The following is a 23670-nucleotide window of genomic DNA, read 5'->3' on the forward strand; positions in this document are numbered from 1 at the left end:
CTGTCGCAACATCTTTCTATTAAGAAGCTACCAATATGTGAGTGTGAAAAATATGACATAATTTAAACATGCATATATGTATTTTATGCATGTACTTTAGTTAAGGCCTTTGATGCTGAAATGAACATGATATTCAATTGCAGTCATGCTTACATGTCAATCGCTCTCACAAAGTCATGTCCATCACATTCACATTAAAATTAATAACAAATAACATGCTGCATTTTTTTTTTTTTTTAACGGAAATAACATGCATGTATTTTTTTAAATAAAAAGTTTGGACAAATTTAAAATTTTCTAAACAGTTCATCATGAGATGTAATTTATTAATCAATTGAGTTCAATCCTTTGATTTGAAATGCATATTTGTGTTAAAAAAATAAAAATCATTTCAAGAAATTATAGATCGAAAGTTAGAAATTACCCAATGCTTCATAAAAGTTCAGCATGAGTGCCACTGAAGTACATAGCTGAGTTGTAACCTAACATTCACACCCCATGCGAAGGTAGAATTAGGCTCAAATCCCACTCTATTATTAGCTAGTAAATATTGAATCCTTTGCTATAAAGACGAGCAAAAGAAAAAAGACAATGTCTTACATTTTTTAAGAGAGAAATGATATTTGTACAACTATTTTTTGATAACTTTTAAACAATTTTATTTCTCATACTCACATTATATTCTTATTCTACCTCTTTCTTTTTCTCTCTCCATTGTTTTTGACCAATGAAAAGAGAGAAAAATGAAGTTGTCATGAAACTTGTTAGCAAATGTTTGTTCAAATATCATTGCTCTTTTTAAAAAATAACATTGATTTTTTCACACTTAAAATTCCACATCTACCTCCTACGAGCATAGCTCAGTTGATAAAGACATTATATTATATATATATATTATATATAGGTGTCAAGATTCGAACTCTAAATTCCTCATTTATTCACTTTAAAAGTGAAATTCTAACGACTAAACAACTTGGCAAAAAAAACTCAACATCCACCTCATTATAAAAAAATATTCAACATCCACTATGTACATCTCTCTAAATTTTGGAGAGAAGATCAAGAGTGGGAAAAAAATAAAATAAAAAAGATCAAGAGAGATAGATATAAATTGAAGAAAAAGGAAGAAAGAGAGAATGAGAGGAAGGAGATGATCCAATTTACTCTCTCCGACCCACTTTTTATTTTTGTTTCATCACTCACTTTTTTATTCCTATCTTTCTCATTTAATTACTACCGCATAGCTAAAGGTATGAATTCTTTTTGGGTACTACAGTCATGTGCAGAAAATTAATCTTTGAGAGACTTTACAAAAGACATCGTAGAAGCTTGTAAATCATTCTTCATCCCCAGTTATTGAACATAGACATTGTAGGAGTTAGAAGATACCTTTTTTTTTTTTTTTTATAGTTCCATGTTTATGGTGCGTTGAACTTAAACAAAATTAATACACTCGATTGGACCTAAGTGGTTAATTAAGTCATGTGTTTACGTGATATGATGTTTTGGTGGTTGTGAGGTGATATGTTCAACTCATTATAAACAACAACAGTTAAATCTTAAGCTCTCGTAATTTTGCATTTTGGGGTTGGAAGGTCACACTAAATTAGACATATATACATCAATTATAATCGACCAACCTAATTTGAAGTTTCTAAGTTGAAAATAATTATTTTTTGTATATTTGTTTGTCTCCTCCCAATCTTAGAGGATAGTTACCTAGACTGAATTCAAATTCTATCAAAAGATTTGTCATAATGAAGTTTAATGGTTATTGAAGTAATCGAAAGTTCTAAATAGGCTTAATAGTAGTTTTGACCGATTCAACGTTGATGTGGATGTCACATGTGTAATTGTTTATTTTTAAAATAAATTAAAATGACATGCATGTAATGCTTTAATTAAAAAAAAATACACACGCGACATTCACGTCAGTGTTGAATTGGTCAAAATTGGTCTGAACGCCAAAAAAAAACAGTACTTAGGAGGTTGGATTGTATTTTATTCTGTTAGGGGGCCAAAACTGTTATTAATCCTTTTAAATATCATACAAATTGTGATTTATTTAGAAATCCAAAATACTAAACTTCAAATTAAAATCGTCGATTTCAATTCAACGACCACCAATTAAGGCAATCAGTGACACCAAAAAATGTGAATTCATGGTTTAGGAATCAAATCATGACCCCGTTTGTTTCTTAAAAAAAAAAAAAAAAAAACTCCTTTGTCCGTCACTTTCCTTTCAATTGTTCAATAAAACATGAAACTTAACCAAAATGATAATAACAAATACAATGATAACAACAAATGGAGTCCCTTAAAATATGGAGTTAATTTAGCATAAATAGGTTCCCTTAAAAGTTTATATCCTTGCTTGGCAACTGCTGAGGGATCGTTTACCTACTAAATCAAATTTGGTGGCATGTGAGATTATATCTGTGGAAAATCGGTTTTGTGTATCGGGATGTGGGCAGGTTGAAGATGTAAATCATTTATTTTTGTCTTGTCCAATTTTTGGTGCATTGTGGCCTTTGGTGCGGGCTTGGCTTGGTGTCGAAGGGGTAGATTCTCATGCTATCTCAGATCATTTTGTGCAATTTATTGAATATGCAGGTGGCTTGAAATCGCGTCGATCCTTATTTCATTTGATTTGGTTACAGTGTGTCTCGGTTTTATGGAAAGAACGGAATGATAGGTTATTTCAGAATCGTCAAAGTTCTATACCACTCTTGTTAGATAAAGTAAAATCAAATACCTTGTGGTGGTTGAAAGCCAATAACATAGTCTTTATTTTTGGTACACATAGTTGGTGGTCGAGCACGCTTCTATGTATGAGCATTGACTATCTTTGATGTAATCTTGACAGGGTTGTAATCTTTTTGTGATTGTTTTGGTACGTCTTGTGTTTCAACAATCACAGTGTTCATAGTAATATATTCCATTTTCTAAGTAATAAAGTATACATAAACACTTACATGATCAAGTTATATATTTATACAAAGCCCGAGTTTATGAAGACTAACTTATATAATATCTTTAGTTATAGAAATAAAGTATATGTAAACACTTATATGATAATTGCTCAAGTTATATATTTAAACAAAGCCTGAGTTTATGAAGATTAACTTATTAATAATACCAATAATAAAATATTTCGACATACTGCAAAGTGCAAATGAATTTTCGACCAAGTGATTTAATGTGTTGCATGCATATGGTTTTCGACTAAAGATAAGGAGAAATAACCTAAAGTTACAATTGGAGTGCATAAAAGTTATTTTCTGCTGTCTTGTAATTATGCCAAGTGTGGGCTCTAAGTATAAAAATTTATTTTTATTATTAATTTAAACCATAAGATTTAATGATAGTTTTTAATGCAACGTCAATATATACCATTTTGTAATAAGAACAATAGGTGAAATCCTTAATTCATGAAAGTTTTGTAACAACCGTGCCATGAGAGCAAACAAGTTTAGGAGTGGACATATAGACAGATTTCAGTCACCATCATATTCCATGCAATTTAATTTCTTTATTACTGCTTTATTTTCCCTTTTTAAGTTGTCATTTGATAACTTGTTTTATTAAAGTCGTTGGAAGCAATTCTAATACTAATATAAATAAATTGATCTGTTCTCAACAAATATATAAAAAAAATAGATCATAAATGGCTAAAGCCAAAAAACCCAAAAAAAAAAATTAATTCAATCGTTAACTGTTTTTAAATAATATTGTTTGTATTACCAAAAATTAGTGTAAACAAGTCGATTAACATAACTTATAAAGTAGTTACGTAATGGATACCAGTAAGCACTTATTTTAGAAAATAGATCATAAATCACTAAAGCCAAAAAACCCAAAAGAATTTTAATTCAATCGTTAACTGTTTTTTTTTTTCCTGAGAGAAATCGTTAACTGTTTTTGATTAATATTGTATGTATTACCAAAATTCAGTCTAAACAATTATATAAAAGAGTCGATTGACATAACCTATACAGTAGTTAGGTAATGGATACTAGTAAGCACTTAATATAGACGTGTACACAAAACGACTATAATGGATAACCATAAATTGCAACCACTTATTCATTAGCAGCTACTAATTAAATATGGTGTGGTCTGACCAAAAAAAAAAAAAAATGGTGTGACAAAATGAGAAAATAGTTTTGTTCACATGGACCAAAATAATATTCGATATTGGCGGTATGAAGTAAATAATGATTCGAGGGGACCAATCCCACAATCCATTTGCGGAGGTTGCATTTAAAGTCAATATGAATTGCCCATCGAAATTAACACCGGAGGAAATCGAACTTGAGACTTTGAGAGGAGCACACTCCAAGATTCTAAGCCAACTCAGATCGACATCTCAGATCGTGGACAAGATTAAATCGCTTACTTTTATGTGGTTGAAGGCGAAGTTTACCACTATTCCTTTCAATTTTCATGCTTGGTGGCTTAGTCCGTTCACAATGTTGAGCATTGACTAGTGTTGTTTCTTGTGTTGTTTTTATTGTTTTGCTTTACCGTATCCCTTTTTTGTATATATTTTTGTAACTCTTTGTTCTTTCCGGGTACATCTTGTGCTGTGAAGGACGTTTTGATTGGTAATATATTATATTTTAGCCTCTTAAAAAAAAACCACTAGACCAACTCGAAATGAATTTCCTATTTCTATATTTAAAATGTGTTTAGCTTAAGTATTTTTTTAAACAACTTATAAATACTTTATATATAGAATTTTTCGATGACATATCATTGATAAGATCTTAAAATATTATTAATTTAATAATTTAACAATTTAATCTTTATGAATTTATCTATAACTTTAAATTAGAGATTTAATAGTTAAGTTGTTAAGACAATGATATTTTAAGGTCTTTACAATGACATGTCAAAAAAAAAATTACTTGAAACATGCGATGTGAACTTTTGTAAAACAAAACTTGTTAACATTGGTAAAAAAATAATTTGAGAGACTAAAGTTTGAAGAAATTTTCATAAATAATATTTATTATTAGTAATTAATTATAACTTCAAGATTAATAAATTTCATTAATATTAAAAATATCCGAATATAAATTTTGCACTAATTTAATATGGTAAATATCCAAATATAACTTTATTTTTCTACTTCTTCATTTTGCTTGGATATGGAAATTTCGCACTAAAAAATTAGATAATTTTTGTTTTTTTTGACAAAAAGATAATTTTTGTTATCGAATATAAATTTCCTTAAATTAGATAACTTTAAGTAAGCTATAATATCCGAGATACTTCCTCAAAAAAAATAAAAATCCGAGATACTTAAATATCCGAATAGAAATTTTGCACTAATTTATATGGAAAATATCCGAATATATCTTTTTCTTTACGTTGAATTACCGTATTTTTAGTGCGAAATATTTACTACTATTGAACAATGACTAATCCATATAAGAGATATTTAAAAAAAAATACAAGATAATATGGTAATTCGATGTAAGAAATGTTATATTCGGATAAGCAAGATACTTAAAAATGTTATATTCTTGCTATCCAAACTTTATTGCGTGTATGGACCCAAGATTTACAGGGTCAAGTCAATATCACATTTTTATTTTCGTTTATTTTTAGAAATGTTTTAACTAGTTTTAATGTACAATTAATTATATCTATATTTTTTGCTAGCCACGTGGGAAAAAATAGGAGCATTCACAGCATGCATTATTATTATCCACAAAAAAAACTCCGTCAAAGAACGAGACGAGAGATATGGCAATGAATCAAAGTTGGTTTTGAGTTCTAAGAATGTGGCACTTCAACAAAATACACTCGAGTCTAGTTACATTTTCTTTCATTGTTTTTCTGGTATTTTTTGGTATTGATTCATTTGATGGTGCAAAATGGGTATCCAAGATGTATGTATCCACACCCCATTACTCATTGAATTTCCAAAGGATTCAAAAGAAACATTCAGGATCTACCCTTTCATCATACAAGGTGTATATATAATAATATGAACGAATATTTTGTTCAATAATTGTCTTCTTATACATGTGATTTTGATTTTGTGCACACCTAGCTAATGGTAATTAATGTTTGATTAATACTTTGTTTTGTTGTTTTTGTACATATAGGAGGATGAGGGAAGATATAAGCCAATGGCATACAATGGAGAATTGAATTTAGGTAACAAATTGCCTATAAGAAGATCAATGCAAGAAGATAGAAATTTGGAGAAGGTAGAAGGAAGTCTTGCAAAAGCAAGAGCATTGATAAAACAAGCCTTGTTAAGAACAAATGACACCGTACTAGCACTACCTCTTGAGGACTCTCATGATTTTGTTCCACAAGGAGACATTTACAGAAATGCCTTTGCTTTTCATAGGTAAGATTTTATGAACTATATCAATTCATGAGAGATAAGGATTTTATTACTCATCAAAGGTGCCACTTAAGTAACATAGCAAAGTTTTTTTTTTTTTTTTTTTTTAAGAAGTTAAACTAATCCTCCTAAATTGATAACTAGGGGAATCAAATCGGCAACCTAGAGAGAACATAACAAAGTTGTTATTCAAGTTGTATTAGAGTTTACGTTGTAAAAGGTCTTAGATTGTTAGACATGTATATGGAGTTGATCATCATCATCTTGTGAGCTAACTTTAATGAGATTCAAATTCATTTAACATAGTAATTTAACGGCGTAAAGTATGATAATGTGAGAATTTAACTCAAGTTTCACGTGAGACATGAAAGTGAGTATTAAAAATAGTTTCTTAGCATGGAATGCGCCCATTTAACATTTGTGTTCTCACATTCACACCTCATAACCAAGTGATTGAGCTCAACGGGCTAAACACCTTCATCTTTTGAGCTAAATTTTGGGATGAAATTGAAGCTTATTTAATATGTGGTTGAGATCAAACCATATTTAAGAGTTTTAATCTCTTACATTTTTTTTGAAGGAAGTTTTAACCTCTTACATGTCATGTTATATTTTTTCATTCTTTTGAATTTTTTTTACATAATGATGATATAGGAGTTACCACTTAATGGAGAAGCTATTTAAAATCTTTGTGTATGAAGAGGGAGAACCTCCTCTTTTTCACTATGGTCCTTGCAAAAATATATATTCAATGGAGGGAATATTTATCAACTTATTGGAAAACAATACTTTGTTTCGGACTCGTAATCCAAATGAAGCTCATGCCTACTTTCTTCCATTTAGTGTTGTTATGATCCTTGAACATCTCTTTCACCCAGTTATTCGTGACAAAGCTGTTTTGGGAAGAACTATTGGTGATTATGTTCATATCATATCACACAAATATGCATATTGGAATAGAAGTTATGGAGCTGATCATTTCATGCTTTCTTGTCATGATTGGGTACTTTCTTGACCATTTCTGTGTCTGGTGTCTGTGTCCGTATCTGTGCTTCATAGGTGACTAATTTTTTTTATTTTTCATGAAAAATGATTTTGTGGATAGGGACCAAGGGCAACATGGTATGTGAAGGAATTGTATTTCATTGCAATTCGAGTACTTTGCAATGCAAATATCTCGGAGCATTTCAATCCAAAGAAAGACGCATCATTTCCTGAAATCAATTTGGTAACAGGAGAAACAGCAGGTTTACTTGGTGGCTATCCAACATGGAACAGAACAATTTTGGCTTTCTTTGCAGGAAAAATGCATGGTAAAATTAGACCCGTGCTTTTCCAACATTGGAAGAACAAAGACAAAGATGTGTTAGTTTATGAAAAACTTCCAGAAAAAATTTCATACCATGAAACAATGAAGATGAGTAAATATTGTATTTGTCCAAGTGGGTGGGAAGTGGCAAGTCCAAGAATTGTTGAGGCTATTTATGCTGAATGTGTACCTATTATAATATCACAACAATATGTACTCCCTTTTAGTGATGTTCTTGATTGGGATTCATTTTCTGTTAAGATTGAAGTTAGTGAAATTCCCAAGCTTAAGGATATTCTGTTGGGTATATCTGAGGAGAAATATATGAAATTGCAAGAGGGTGTTAAGCAGGTGCAAAGACATTTTGTAGTGAACAATCCTCCTAAAAGATATGATGTATTTCATATGATTATTCATTCTATATGGCTTAGGAGGTTGAATGTAGTTGTGAAATAAGTCCGTATTTGGTAACACAAAAAAGCTAGTTTTTAGCTTGTTGGACTAGCTTATAAGCTTGTTTTGATAAAATGAGATGTGTTTGATAAAAAGCTTTTCTCACTGGCTTATAGCGTTTTTTAAGAAGCTAATCCAAGTAGCTTTTTAACTTATAGCTTTTTATACTTTCTTCCCATTTTAACCTTTTCTTAATTTTATTTTATTATAATAAAAAAAACTATCCACTATCTTCTTAAACTAACCACGTTTATCATGTATGACCTTTTAAATTTTCTTGTCCACTTTTTTGTTTTTTTTTTTTACTTTGCTCATAATTCATATAATATATAATTTTATATAAAATTTATAATAAATAGTGAAGCAAATTTAGTTAAATAAAATTCATAAAAATAGAATAAAAATTGTTAAATAAAAAAATTCGATTGAATTCATAAATACATTTATTATTTTGGAGATGAAAATAATTTTAAATATATTTAAATATTTAAAAATAAATGCGTTAAGTAATAAAAATTTTATATATGATATTAAAAAAAAATTAAACAAGCATGTCCTTTTATGTCATTTTATATTTATAGTCACTTCAACAACTAATTTTACCAAACACTTTTAATTTTAATCAGCTAACTTTTCAGCTATCAGCTATAAGCTAACTTTTCAGCTATCAGCTATTAGCTAGCTTATCAGCTATCAGGTAGCTTATAGTTTTTTTTTTTTTTTTACCAAACACACCCATAATCTCATTGTGTTTCTCTAAATATTCATTTATTTGTAAATGTGGGTCGTTGCTTGTATTAACAGATGTGAGAAAGATAAATGGAACATTGTTTATATACATGTAGTGACAGATATTGTGACAAATATTTACCAAATAACCAACATATATTGGCTAAATCCTATCTTTTTAACACCAGATTAAACCCTTGAAATTTTGAAAAGACTTTTTCTATTAGTATCCTTTCAATATACCAAAATTATCAAGGACAAAAGTACCGCAGCTGAAGAATCACATTGGCTGATGTAATTGGAGAGCCAACATGATGTAAGAACCAAGTTGATCCAATACCTGGTTAGCAAAAGTATTGTCATAGTAAGAACCTATGAGCTTGTTAGCACAACAGAGAAAGCTTGCAATACAAGCAAACAATTTTTGAGAGGGAATTGAGAGAGAAGAAAGCGAGTTCAATGTGATTTTAACTTGTTTTATATCCAAAACCATGTTGTCTTGAAGAATAGTCGTAAAATCACCGCCTTTGAGTTACAACTCAAAAATTATTGTTAAGGACAACAAATTACATTACAGTACAGAAAATTAAAGATTATATTTATGCAGGATGGTGTCATCCAAGATCAGCCTAGCAAAATAGGAATTAGGGGAGAAACGGCTGAATTTGGGAGAAACAGAGAATGGAACAGAACCCGTTGAAGATCTTGTGACGTACTTCTCTAAGCATGACGATTCCGACTTTCCATATTACGGCAAACGTGGTAATTTTGAGTATAAGAATGAGGCATATAGGAAGCAAGGCTCAAATTCAAATATATAAGGAGAAGTCTCACAACCTAAGTGTACGCATCTATCTAACTGCTAGGAGTGAACAAAATTGAATTGCAATTTTTTTTATTGATGGTGAATTTAGCTTTGGAAAAGATTTTGATTTACATGAAAACCTTTGTCCATTACATGGTATTTATATTTTGAAATCATATACTGGCTTGCACAAGTTTTGGTGATTTGAGAAATTTTATTTACTTTAAAATATTTGTATAGTTGTTCCTTATAATTTTTGAAGTAAGTTGACATGAGGTATTATCGAGAAATTTATTAAATGAAAATGTTTGTATGATTATAATCATATTGTGATTGACGAGTATTAATCATAATGAAAGATCGCATTTGAATGGTTATTTTGGGATGAAAGTTGATTGAGAATCAAAATGGCTATGGCTAGATGTATGATATTGTGGTTGCTTCAAATATGCTGGTCTGATTACCGAGTATACAACACTTGGATTAATATTTCAGGATATGATTGAGTATTTTTTGGTTGGTCATTGGTGTACTTAAACTTTGGGATGTTCCTAGTAGCTTGTTTTAGCTCTTGAACTGATGTATGTTGTTTGTCTTAGACTCTTAGCTCTAGCTGGTGTGATGTGCATATATGGAGAGTTACTTTACCCAACTTTTTATCATTAAGAGTTGTAGTATTCATTATGATTCTAACACTTATTTTAAAGAAAATAGAAACATCTGAATTGATGAGTGAATCAAGTGTCATTTGTGGTGGAAAATCATAATGACGTATGGTTGTGTCATACTATCACATTGATATTGTTATTGGAGTTTTTTTAGAAAGTTTAGACACATTGAAATTAATATAATTGAGTATCCCTCATGATTCTCATAATTGATAAAAGAAAATTAAGTTGGCTTTGTTCCCGATATGAGTAAAATTGGGGATGGAAAAAGTATTGATCAAGCATTCAAGCTCTTTGGCATCCAGCTCTTATTATTAAGATGACATCTTATACGTTAGAAAATGCATTTCAAGCAATTATAGATCAGAAGTTAAAGAGATTTTGCATGCCTCGTCAAAGTTCATATTGAGTGAGTGCCACTTAGGTAACATGTCAAAGTTTTTATTGAAGTTATATTAGAGTTTACGTTGTTAAAGTTTTTGGACGATTAGATGTGTATATGTAGTTGGTCATCTTCATCGTATGAGCTAACTTTAATGGAATTCAAATTTATTAAATATAGTATTTGAGTAGCTAAAAAAGTAATAATATGAAAATTTAATCTAAGATCCACGCCTGACACGAAAGTAAGTATTAAAATTGTATTAGAATCTCTAATTATCAAAATTAGCATGAAAAGTGTGTATGTGGTTAGACATCCTTATTTTATGAACAAATTTTTGGTAGTGAGTGAAGCCCATTTAACATTTGTATTCTCACATTCACATACATGAATCAAAGGTGAAATCCCACTCAATTAGTTAAGTAAAAAATTCTTTGCTATAGAGAGACGGTGAAGGACTATATCAATCTTTAAGTACCAAGGAGGGAGATAAATTTATATATAAACTTGCTAAGGGACGAGAAAGAAAGACAAGAGACATGGACGGATGGACCAGGTAAGTGTGTTAAAGATGAAGAGGGTAAAGTTTTGGTTGAGGAAAGAGATATAAAGGATATAAGGGAGTGCATATGGTTTGTTGAATTTGTTACATTTGAAAATCACAAATATCTAAAAACTCCACAAGGTTAACCTCTCTGGTAATTTCTATATTGATGATTCATTGTTTTTGGAACTGTGCAGGAACTGTGAGCTTTTAGAAGAGGTGGTTATGTTCGATTGCCCTTTCCTAACACGTGCTGGTATTGCTACTGCAATTTGCCAGAGACCCACTTTGAATTCTCTCTCTTAGAATCTTTACAGAAGCAATTGAAACGAATAAAGTTACTCCATACTTCGCTGATTCATTGGGGAGTTTGAAGGGATTAACTTGTCATGATTTGTCTTTTTCATGCATTTCTGATTTCTTGCTTTGCTCTCTAGCACTTGAAGCTCTTCCTTTGAGGGAACTTATCCTCCAAGATTGCTTCAATTATACATATCATGGGATCTCTTATCTACTGTCAAAGTGTCGATTTCTACAGCTTCTAGATCTTCAAGATGCAAAGTTTTTGAATGATCAGCGTATCAATGAGTTGTCTGTATATCTTGCTGATTTGGTGTCTATAAACGTCAGCGGTTGTTACCAGCTCACCTATTCATCCTTCTTTGCACTCCTTAGGAACTTTCATTTGCTCGCTGAGATCAGAATGGAGTCAACAAATATAGGAAATGGCTCAAAACCGTCAGTGGATTTGGATTCAGTAGTATACCATCAAGTGAAGTCTCTCCATTTGGCTAAAAATTTACGTTTGCAAGAAGAAGACATCAAGATGTTTGCTTTCATGTTCCCTAACATGCAACTTCTGGATTTGAGCTCTTGCCATTGCATATCTGAAATAGATATATATATATAGTCTTTAAGAGATGTCTTAACATTAAGCATTTGAACTTTGCCTTCTGCTCATGGGCTAATTTATTTTCTATCAACCATGAAGCTTCCAAACTGGAGGTGTTGAACTTGTCCCATTCAAGAATTGATAATAGAGCACTGTATGCAATCTCAAAGATTTGCCCTCGGCTTCTACAACTTGACCTGGAACATTGTTATTATGTCACAGAGAAGGGAGTCCGGCAAGTGGTAGAAAACTGCATTCACCTGAGAGAGATTAATTTGCGATCTTGTCGTAAAGTGTCTACTAATGTTGTTTCCTGGATGATATTTTCAAGGCCATCATTGAAAAAAGTAGCGGCTCCACCTCATTTCCGTCCCCGTGACAATGATAGGAAACCCCTCTTTAGGAGATGTCTTGTTTGCTAGTTATTCTAGAAGTGCTCTGTTGGAACGTAAGTTTTTTATATTTCAGATGTTACTTCTTTTAGATTTTTTTTCTTTATTTTGTTGAAATGCAAGTGAACTTCCATTTGTAATTTATTTTGTTACTGGTCTGTTTGCACGAGAAGTTGAGAATACTTTTCATTGTTATTATTTGAATGAAATACATGTCATATAAGAGTCTTAAAAATAATCTCATTTTCTTACATAGAATGTGAACATTTCTTTTCTTTTGACATGCTAAATTTTTGTAGGATCCTCATTCACACTTGGCAGAGCTTTGAAATCTATATTGTGGAATATAACATATGATCGCCATGGTAGAAAACCTATTAAAATTAGAGGGGTTATCAAAGTGTAAGTATGTATATGTGACATGAAGTCATGGTTTCCTTTGCCTTCAAGCTAGCTATACTCTATAATATGTTTGGCTATAACAACAATGATGTATGTATCATTTCAGTGTCGTTCTTTGGTCTTTGAACAAATCTATGGATGGTTTTGTCGGCATTCAACCCAAAGGCGGTACATTGTGAGTTTCCATCTAACATGTTTGTGAGTCATTGTTAAAAAGTGCATTTGTAAATGTTTTATATTGATTGGTCACATAGATTGAAACTTCATGCCAAGTTCCTTTATGATAGTGCCGGATATTCCGCCATGGAATGGTCGTCTGATTCTATCGATCCCAAGATATTCCCAATAAAATATGATACAATTCATACATTATGTTTTACAGAATCAAAAAAACTTTAAGAATGATGGCACAGATAAGTCATCAGTAGATAAAGTTGCAATCGTTGTTTAGAGTTTAGACAACACAGAACTCATTGATTATCTACCCTAAAACTTGGCAGAAGATTTACCAAATGAGATAAGCTCATGGGGATTAGTCAAGTAATTATTAATACATCATATATAGTATTTATATTAGGTGGAATTGAGTCATACACCACCAAAAAAAATAAAAACTGAAAAATCTAGATTTAGAATTTCAAATCAAAGTTACTACTTTAAACTTCTTAACATGTGCAAATTTACAAGGATAGAAAAACTCTATTATTTACCAAGTGTTGTCAAATATATAGCATAGGAAAATTCAAATAAATCTCTATTTTATGCAAAGGTCCTCTTTGCATGCATGGTCCAGTAACTCTTTTTCACCATCGTAGTCCACTTGGAGAATTCCTCTTTTTCCTTTTGTTTTTCCTCATTCTCGTGCTACATGAGTTAATTTACGCTGAAAAATACACCTACCTTTTTTATGAAGGTGTGCATTAGCAACATCCACCTTTTGGTTTTGGACAAAAATACCATTGTTTTAAATTAGATTTAGAGGGTAGGAAAGTAATTTGCTGTTGTTTTATCTCATTTCTCTCCATATTCCATGAGAATTGCTGTTTACACTTTACATAAGGATGTGCCACACGAGTATTTTACTCTTTTGCCCCCTCGGCAGTTAGCTACCGAGGAATTTGAAAATCCGGCTGCAGTTAACTACCGAGGAAAACCTCGGTAGTAAACTGCCGAGGAAAACTGATTGTGCAGACAGCAAATTCTGCATAATTCTAAACATTTCCAAGCCATTTTTTCGGCCAGTTTTTACCTGTAGTTAAACCAGAGCATTTCCAAAGGCAAAATAATCCATACAAGATTGAAACTCGGACATAAACAAGATAAATACAATTTCTTTTACAATTGTTCATAATTAAATTAAACCGACATTTGGTTAAAATTAAACAAACGTTTGAAATTCATTAAAACATTACAAAGTTTCCATAATTAATTGTCCATAATTAAACAACTCATTACACATCATTAAATTATATCCCTACTTACATTCAACGCAATTGCATATGGAACGAACATACATATATAATATATTATTTTCCACCATATTCCGAAACATAAATCCGACGTCGCCGTCGTCGCGAATAAGCAAAGACATATAGCTTGCCGTTTTCCACACGTATTCATCTCTATCTTCTCCTAGGTCTATGCATGACATTTGACCAAACAAGTGACGTGTATATTGATTTTCACCAAGATGCTCAAAATAAGTGTTAAGTTGTGCCTTCAAATTGTCAAGAGAGTTCGTCGGTGTTATCATAACCTTAACCGTCTTTTTAAACGCGGAGTACCTAACACGTCCTTCAATTTGTGCAACCTCAGACATGTCTCACTTGAATAAAGCTTTAAGAAAAGAATCATATATATATTAGAACAAAATTAAATGGAATGTAATAATGAATAAATCAAATGCGTAAACATTAATAAGTTATAAATAAGTATTGCATTAGTTTCACCACATAAAAGTCATATTATTATTATTATTATTATTATTATTATTATTATATATATATATATATATATATATATATATATATATATATATATATATATATATATATCAATATAAATTACATAATGTTAGTTACAAAAAATTGACGTTACAATTTCGACCCCAAAATATACGTCGGTGTAATTTCTACCAAAAAAAAGGACTAACACCGACAAAAAATCACTCATTAAAGACCAAGTGATTGGAGAAGATCAAGTGACATAGAATCTTCTTCATCTTCCACAATAACTTCAAATTGTTGCTTTGGTTTTTCGGGAGTGTCCAACAAAATAGGTGCCGCTTTGTTTGACTCCTTTTGTGGTTTGGACGGTTTGTTTCCACTTTCAATAGCCATGAACTTTCGGAACAACTCATGTTGATCCAAATACTCATCTTCCCAAGTCACCGCATCTTCTTTCTTATGATTGTGCCACTCTGTATATGATGGAGGTAGTGGACAACCATTCTTCAAATAAATAAGCACGAAATGATTCGGAATTGCCCCAAGGCACAAGATGGGAGTTTTTTTATTACCCGACGGTGGTGGCCCTCTTAGTGGGAAAAAAGATTCCGAGTTTCCAACTTCAAGATTTGTCAACACGACCACACATATTTTGTAATAATTAGCAACAATGTGTCCCATGTTCGGAAAAGTCAACCATTTATCAACAAGATGTGCACAAGTTTTTGTATTTGCGGGAGGATGTAAGCCGTTTAAAATGTAGTTATAACGATCTTCACCCGCAAATACTTCAACATAATCATCTCTATGATCTATCAACTCTTGAATAAGATGTGTACGGATCATGAGATGATTTTTTTCGGTCAAGCCCATGAACTCGGCTATAGCCCGGAATCCACAATGTCCATCGCCGATAACATCCACCACTTTTTCAATAAATGGAAGCATGAAGCGTGGGATATAATCAATAGGACGCATAACCGGGATAGCCTTAGGTTTTGGATACGGAGTAGGAGGTGGAAGTAGGGAAAGTGATGTTTTACCAAGACGAGCACCTTTTTTCCTTTTATACGATGATGTTGTTGGTGATGGTGACGGTTGGCTATCCGGATTTTGGGAATCAACAACCTCCCACGAAGAAGGGATCCAACTAGTCGATGTAATTTTTCCTTTGGACCTCGCAATGTCGACTTTTTTCTTTGCTCCCTTGGTTGGTACTTTTCGTGGTGGTGGAGACATCAAGGTGGTTTCAGGAAATGCCAACTGCCGCAAACCCTCTTTGACCTCAAACTTCATTTGGAAAGGGAGTTTCTTTAGACGTTCTACAATAGCCTTCAACTCAACCTCGACACAAAAAGCAACTTCGTTACTTTCTTCACCCATAGATAACCTAAGCCAATGGGGGTATATCTCATCCAATAAAATTGGCTTCTCTTCAAGGAGCTTAGTAGCAATTTCGCATGCACATGGTAGCCCGTAAGATGTCCTTTGAACACAACCACAAATGTCATTGTCCATGCACAATGTTTCCCTACAATGTGTCTCTTCCAAAGCAATGTTGTCCAAAGCATATCTAGACACATGACCACCTAACCCCGAGTACAAAGTGACATCTTTGAATCTATGTTCCAACACGCTACCGCTGTGACCAAAGGATGTTTGTATAGAAGTGAACTGAAGCAACAACATGTCATGTATTTTCTCCCAACAAGTACTCAAATCACCCACACTATTGTCCAAGTGTTTCTTCAATAAAGCATGAGCCGATTCGACCTTGTTCGTGGTCATGCAACCAAGATGCAACACATGGTTTGTCCATGCCCTCACAATTTTGTCCTTCACTTCATTCAAGGTGGTCATGGCATAATTTTCAAAAATTGGGAAATCACTACATGAATCTTTGAACTCCACTAATGCATTTGCATATAAATGTTGAGTGGGCGATTCAACCATAGCTTTCCATGCCTTCATTATCTTCTTGACAACATCGCGATTGCTCACCTCTTTCCCATCCTTTTTAAAACCCAAAGGATATTTACAATCTAAGACATGCCTTTGTTTAACATTTGCTTGCACATGAAAGTAACAATTCATTGCATAACTTTCGGGAAAAACATGTGCAACCGCTTTCATCAAAGACATATCCCTGTCGGTAACAATCACCTTAGGCATATTCATCTTTGACGAAAGAAGTTTACGCAACATTTTTAAAACCCAAACAAAGTTTTCCTCTTTCTCATGTGTCATAAATCCAAACCCAACCGAATATGTCAAATCGGTCGAAGTGACCCCAACTACCTCAAACATTGGCATCCTATACATGTTGGTTTTGTAGGTGGAGTCCATAACCAAAACCGTTGGAAAATTGTTAAACAACTTAATGGATGTTGGATGAGCCCAAAAGATATCTTCGATTGTAGTACTCTCACTTTGTGTTCTTGAGTAATAAGTATAGTTGTGCTCCTCCAACATAGATATTAGATATTGCAACGACTTCTTGTCACCTCTATTTGCCTTCCATATTTGTTGACGTTCATTGTACACTTGCTTCACATTTGTCATGCAATGTGGTCTTTTGTTTTTCAAATGTATCAAAATATTTCTTGGAAGCATCTTGCTCTTGGTTAAGTCACGTACAATCTTCTTGTCGTCCTCCTTTAATCTACCGGCAAGAATGTGTCCTTCTAAAGCCGGCTCCATGGGATGGTTGTGAACTCCATTTAGAATGTTCAATCCCCATTCCTTTGTTTGCTTACTTTGATATCCACTAATCATGAACAAGCACCCACATTTTCTTGAGCCCGTTCTCGCATGCTTCGGTTTTTTTTCGGCACTTTGTGAGTTCCACTCCTTTCAAACACTAGCCGGAACATTGGATTGATCAAGCTTGATCTTTGTGTGACAATTGTAAATCCCGCCTTATTTGCTTGTCGACGCACCCACTCAAGCAATTCATCTCTATTTTTCGACTTAACATCGTCTGAAAAAAAACCTAGTCGTGTCGACCTCGTGGGCTTGAAGTGGGAGGACACCGGAGCCGCCAACATACTTTGAAGCTTCAACATGGACGGAAGCTCCATCAATGTTTGGTTTCGCTTCAACCTTAGGCGGTTTGACATCTCCGGAATTTTCGACAAAATTTTGTTTTGTCTCTCCCGGAACATCTTTCGCGTTCTCTACCATTACTATAATTAAACAACACATAAATATGAATTAACAACTAAGTAATGTATAAACATCAATGCCATAATGAATTAAAACAAAAACAAAAAAAACAAAAAAAACAAAAATTTGAAAAACTGGTAGTAGCTGCCATTTTTTCGTTGTGAAAATTTTTCACAAGAGTTCCTCGGCACCTTACTACCGAGGTTTTCCTCGGCACTACACTGTCGCAGTTTTCGTCGGCAGTTAACTGCCGAGGATTCTCATGACAAGGTTCTACCTAACTGACGTAAATACCCATAAAATACCCAAAAAATCAATCAAATAAAATGCACAATACCTGTTTTTTTACGTCAAAAGTGTGTTGATACCTCCTATGCTTGATGCTTGAATGATTTTGGATCAAGAATTGATTAAAAAAAAATTGGATTTTGGGATTGAATGGAGGTGGAAATGAAGGTGATGAAGAAAATAGTGTGTAGGGGAGCAGGTGGCTGTTTCATCCGATGAAACATTTCCTCGGCAGTTAACTACCGAGGATTTCCTCGATAGTTAACTGCAGCCGGAGTTCAAATTCCTCGGTAGTTAACTGCTGAGGGGGTAAAATAGTATTTTACTAGTGTGGCACAACCTTATCACATGTGGGAACAACAATTCTCATATTCCATTGACTTCTTCTCCAACATCCCATCCCTGGTGAGTTTTTTTTTTGTTTTTTAATTGAAATTGAATTATATAAAAATTCCATATTCCTATAGAAAATGGATTCCAGCGATAGCATTGTTGCATGCAGTACATGAAATTAGATCAACAAAATTTTTAAAATTGGGTTTCTCTCAAAATCCTCAATTGAAAACATTTCGCAAAAAAAAGTTCAATGAAAAACCCACTAAAACTGATGCTTTTGTGTTTCAATAAAAAAAATCTATGAGAGTCAAGGAGATATATGTTCATTAATCAATAAGAAAAATAATCAGTAAAAAAGTTTTCTTCTTTTCCTAACCTGCAATAAAGTGGTTTGTTTAAGAGCAAGAGAGAATGTTAATAGAAGTGGTGAAATGTCTTTAAAAGACATGTATTTAATCCCAAATGTAAAAAGAGAAAATGGGTATTTTTGTCTAAAATCAAAAGGTGGATGTTGCTAATGCACACCTTCATGAAAAAGGGTAGGTGTTGTATATATATATATATATATATTGAATTGGCCAATTTGAAAAACGAGACAAACAATGAAATAACCAATGCACTATTAATTACCACAACAGTTTATTTTAAAAAAAAACTAATAAGTGATTTTATCAAGAAATACTTTGTACTCTTTGTAAAAAGCAATACTTTGAACATTTTTTTTTTCTAATAAGTTGCTCTGATTTTATTACCCTGCAAGTCTATTTTTAATTTAATCTAGAAAATTGCATTTGACAATGAAATAAAACAACAAAAAAGAAAAAATTACAGGGAAAAGATAAAATATGAATTCTGGTTTGTGGTGATGGAAGTTGCAATGCATCTAGATCTTACATCGAATGTAAATGTTGATATGAAGATGAAGAAAGAGGAGAAAGATGCCCCTAAAAAAAAGAGAAAGATGACGAGGGGGTTGGGAGAGAGTAATATGATGTGAATGGAATCAATCTATTTTCCATTAAATGTGAATGAGAGTGCATCAACTTTTTTATATACAATTTTTTTTTTCTTGAAACAATTTATATACACAAGTTTAAAGTAGTAATTTTGACTAATATATAAACCGTAAATTAGCTTAGCCATTGCCTATTGGTGAATTATTCAGACTTTTGTTATTAAATGTTTATTCGAGTTTGTCTATTAAAACAAACAAATTTAACTCCAAGCAAGGATTTTGGTTTGGTGGTAAAAAAAAAATGCAACTACGTTTGTAAATCAAATCAAATTTTATAGCTGTGAACGAATTCCAAGCACCGACATCACCAAAGAGAAATGATATTTGTACAACCAATTTGTGACAACTTTTGTACAACTTTCTCTCTCATACTCACATCATGGTCTTATCCTCTCTCTTCATTTTTCTCTCTCCATTGTTTTTGACCAATAAGAAGAGAGAAAAACAAGGTTGTCACTAAAGTTGTCATGGAATGGATGTACAAATATCATTGTTCTTCACCAAAAATACTGACTCAATAAGTGGAACCCGACATGGGAGTCACAAACACAGTAATAAACAAACACCTCAATTACTAGCTTCATTAAAATAAGCCTTAATATACATATATTCAAAATACATATATACCTCAAAAACAAAATTCCTATTTGTATTAGAATCCTGGTTATACTTTGCACCTGTTAGCATTGTAGTCACAGCCTTCGTATACCTCTAACCCAGGTTGCCCTAACTGAGACTCTTCAAAGCAAGCACAACGCTTACTCATCTTCCCGGTCAAAGCAATTTCTATTGGTCTCTTGACCAACCTAGGGTAGCCAACATCACACCATACCTGATCAAAACATGTAAACCTATGTCATAATCGGCATTTATGCAGGTAAGTTAAACTGCTAATTATAAAATATGACAACAATTTAGGTTAAACAACATAGTTTGGTTGTAATCAAAAGTGATATGTTAACATTGTATAATATGATAATCATGACTCACAACCATCCTGAACTTGATGTATCATATATGGAAAACAGGATTAAGAATAATGACAATAGTCTATACCTCACCGCCCTCATCTTGGCTCCATTTTGAACTGCATTGAGGTTGTTTAGCCTCTTCAATCTTCTGCTTTTCTAGAAGCTGAGCACCTCTTGCCGCCTTAGCTTCGACCCCTTTCAAATATTTTGTAGGATTCCCTCGGCTATCGTAGTATCGACCAACTAACTTGCCAACAGGCCTACATAAGTAAAGTAAGGATAAGTATTGAAGGGAATTGATTGTCTGATTTAGCTAAAATCAAATTAATTTTCAATTCCTAATAATCTATTAGCATGCATCAATTTTATAAAAACAATAAAATGATTACAAATTAACACTCTGGAAGAGTCCATATTTCATACTATCCTATCTAGACTGGCAAACAACTAAGCCAACTCATTAATCTCTAGATCTTTCTTAATAGTTTCTCTTATAGTTTTTCTAGGTATTTCTAGGTACCCTCTATTTGATCTACCCTCCTTACTACATAATCTATGGGTCTTCTCTTTACATGTCTAAACCACCTAAGCCTAGTTTCCACCATCTTTGCTAATATAGGTGCTACCCCAACTCTCTCTAATGTCGTCATTTCTAATCCTATCTCGTCTAGTCTTACCACACATCCAACGCAACAACCTTATCTTTGCTACGCTCATAACAGTGCAAGAGCATATGTGGAACAAACACTTGTGTAGTGATTTATCATCCTATCCTTGAGAAAGCCATCATAACTAATGTAACATGAGAAGGTAAGCTATTATCCTATCCTTCCAAAGCAAGCATATCTTTAATCAGATACTTAAAAGTTAAAACAAAGTAGCAGATTGAAGGAAATATGACTCACTTGTAAGATCTTAAGTAGAAATCCCTCCAGTCAACTACACTCTTGACCTGCACGCAGTTTAATTTAAGGTAAGGTTTACATCTATCTTCCATATTAATTCAGGTTAATTAAAAAAAATTGAAAGTTATAGAGTCAAGGAGAGAAGAACAGGAAAACAAGAAACGACATAATCACAACCTCAGTGCTAGACAGACCGCGCAATGAGTCAGTGAGTCCATCTCCTACATGATCAACAAAAAGGAATATTAAGAATTAAAATACATACTATATTGTTCAAGGAATAAATTGTTTCTAGGAGCAGCAATAGCAGGAAAAGTTTTGGTAATAGTACCATGGTATACTATAACATTTCAAAACTAGATCTATACAGGAAAGGGACTTTTGATTTTCACTCTAAAGAAATTGCAGCTAGGGTTAATCTAATCTTATTTTTGGCAAGCATTTCTCTTCTATATTTTTCCCGTTTTTATATTTTAATGCATTCGATGTTCTGATTTATCTAAAGGTCTTTTTCTGTCAGTAATGCAAATTCTCATTACTATCAAAATCAAAAGTACCTTTAAGGTTGTTAAAATGTAAATTCAAGATATAATATGATGTACAAAAACAACTAAAGGAATATCATTGTAGAAGTAATCAAGCATGAAGTGGAGAAAGTCATTGATTAAATCAGAAATTGAGAACTCTGATTAGGATTCTAGAAAAATTAACAAAGGTGGCAGTCGCAATTTTCCATCATCTTCAAGCCCATATATTGCTTCCATTTAGTCATCTAGCATTTCTTAATATTATTTTATCATCAAACTATTGTGGCAGTTGCAATTTAAAACATGAAGATGATGGGAAGTACTCGATCAGTTTTGTATACTGAATTATATAAATACAAATTTGAAACAAATGAAATTGTAACTCCATGAAAACAAAGTAGACCTGGTAAGGCTTTGCAAGATCAAAACCAAATGTAACAAAGAGAATATAAAATATTCGTCAAATTATATCTTTGTATTTGGGTACTTATGAATCAGTCTTATTATCACTCTACACTTAGAACATCATACATGCTATCAGTTCTCAAAACGAAGAATAATGAAAAACTGAATAAAATTTCATCCAATTAAAGTGAAATTCAACTATTTTACCAGTGAAATTTCCAGAGAAGAAAGCGCGAGAAGCATCCCTGAAATCATGATATCCCAACCAAGAAAAACATGAGTTCAAATGGATATATTTCAATGGATTAGAAATACAAACAGAACAAAAACATGGATGAAGCAGGAAAGAGGGTTTGAGAACATACCTTCCAGCAAAGTGATGATAACCTCCTCCTGGACCATAATGTGATTTTCCCTTAGTTACATCAAACACAGACCTATAAAAAAACAGATACACATTATTAGAGTTCACAAAAACTGTAACTATGCCATTACCTGCCATAAGAAATTTGCAAACGGTAAATAATACAATTCACATTGAAAATTAATGTAGTTGAGTTTACACAATTTTGACTCTGTTAACGATGAACTCAGTTGATTTAACCATATTTATTCATACACATGATTAATCAAGTGTGACATGACCATTTGATTTCAAAATCAGATAAGAGAGAAATACCCACCCAAGAATTCCTATAAGGATTGGCAACCCTGGATCAGTTCCATTGAACAATGCAAGCTCTTCAGTAGTGAACAATCTCTGAACACAGAAATTCGAAGTCAAAATCTTTAAATTAAATCACTGAATTGATGCAGAATGATAAAAAGAACAAAAACCGTAATTTAAATGTTATATATTAAAAAAATAAAAAAATTGTTGGTTTGAAAAAGTAACCTGTGAAGTGATGGAGAATCGGAGAAGAAGAGCAAGGAAAAGGACGAAAAGGGCAAAACCGGAAATCGGAGAAGTTACTAGTGTCTTTAACGACATCGCTTTGTTCTGTTTTTATTGTTTCACTCACTCACAGATATTCAGAGACAGAGAGAGAACCGCACTTCTCCAACAACTTTAACTTTGGTTCGGTTCACTTTCCTTGTTTGGAACAACTTATATAGTAGTTTTTTTTTCCTGTTACAGCAAGTTTGTTACAATAACAACTATTGATTTT

General features: G+C 32.5%; 2 protein-coding genes across 2 annotated transcripts; one reads left to right on the forward strand and one right to left on the reverse strand.

Moving 5' to 3' along the window:
- The first annotated feature begins 5686 nt into the window (after positions 1-5686).
- On the forward strand, positions 5687-8173 carry LOC25489625 (probable glycosyltransferase At3g07620). Its single transcript, XM_013605683.3, has 4 exons — positions 5687-5982; positions 6120-6370; positions 7022-7370; positions 7473-8173. Exons 1-4 carry the CDS (start codon positions 5791-5793, stop codon positions 8130-8132), a joined length of 1452 nt encoding a protein of 483 aa, XP_013461137.2. The 5' UTR covers positions 5687-5790; the 3' UTR covers positions 8133-8173.
- Positions 8174-20245: 12072 nt separating this feature from the next.
- Positions 20246-23592, reverse strand: LOC25489628 (membrane-associated progesterone-binding protein 4). The gene is made up of 8 exons (XM_013605686.3): positions 23397-23592; positions 23185-23261; positions 22867-22938; positions 22709-22746; positions 21747-21790; positions 21570-21616; positions 20750-20924; positions 20246-20525 (listed from the first exon to the last, which is right to left on the reverse strand). Exons 1-8 carry the CDS (start codon positions 23490-23492, stop codon positions 20358-20360), a joined length of 717 nt encoding a protein of 238 aa, XP_013461140.1. The 5' UTR covers positions 23493-23592; the 3' UTR covers positions 20246-20357.
- Positions 23593-23670: the final 78 nt, after the last annotated feature.

This window comes from Medicago truncatula, chromosome 3 (genome assembly GCF_003473485.1).
Source record: "Medicago truncatula cultivar Jemalong A17 chromosome 3, MtrunA17r5.0-ANR, whole genome shotgun sequence".
Lineage (NCBI taxonomy): Eukaryota > Viridiplantae > Streptophyta > Magnoliopsida > Fabales > Fabaceae > Medicago > Medicago truncatula.

Bases quoted from the DNA above. Each gene is read 5' to 3' on its own strand.
- LOC25489628 (XM_013605686.3), bottom strand. From the start codon at position 23,492: ATGTCGTTAAAGACACTAGTAACTTCTCCGATTTCCGGTTTTGCCCTT. The intron at 22,747-22,866 runs GTATGTTCTCAA...TCATGATTTCAG, and splicing joins TATCATCACTTTGCTGGAAG to GGATGCTTCTCGCGCTTTCT. The intron at 21,791-22,708 runs GTAAAATAGTTG...TTGATCATGTAG, and splicing joins CTTCTCTGGAAATTTCACTG to GAGATGGACTCACTGACTCA.
- LOC25489625 (XM_013605683.3), top strand. From the start codon at position 5,791: ATGTGGCACTTCAACAAAATACACTCGAGTCTAGTTACATTTTCTTTC. The intron at 6,371-7,021 runs GTAAGATTTTAT...ATGATGATATAG, and splicing joins AATGCCTTTGCTTTTCATAG to GAGTTACCACTTAATGGAGA. The intron at 7,371-7,472 runs GTACTTTCTTGA...TTTTGTGGATAG, and splicing joins TGCTTTCTTGTCATGATTGG to GGACCAAGGGCAACATGGTA.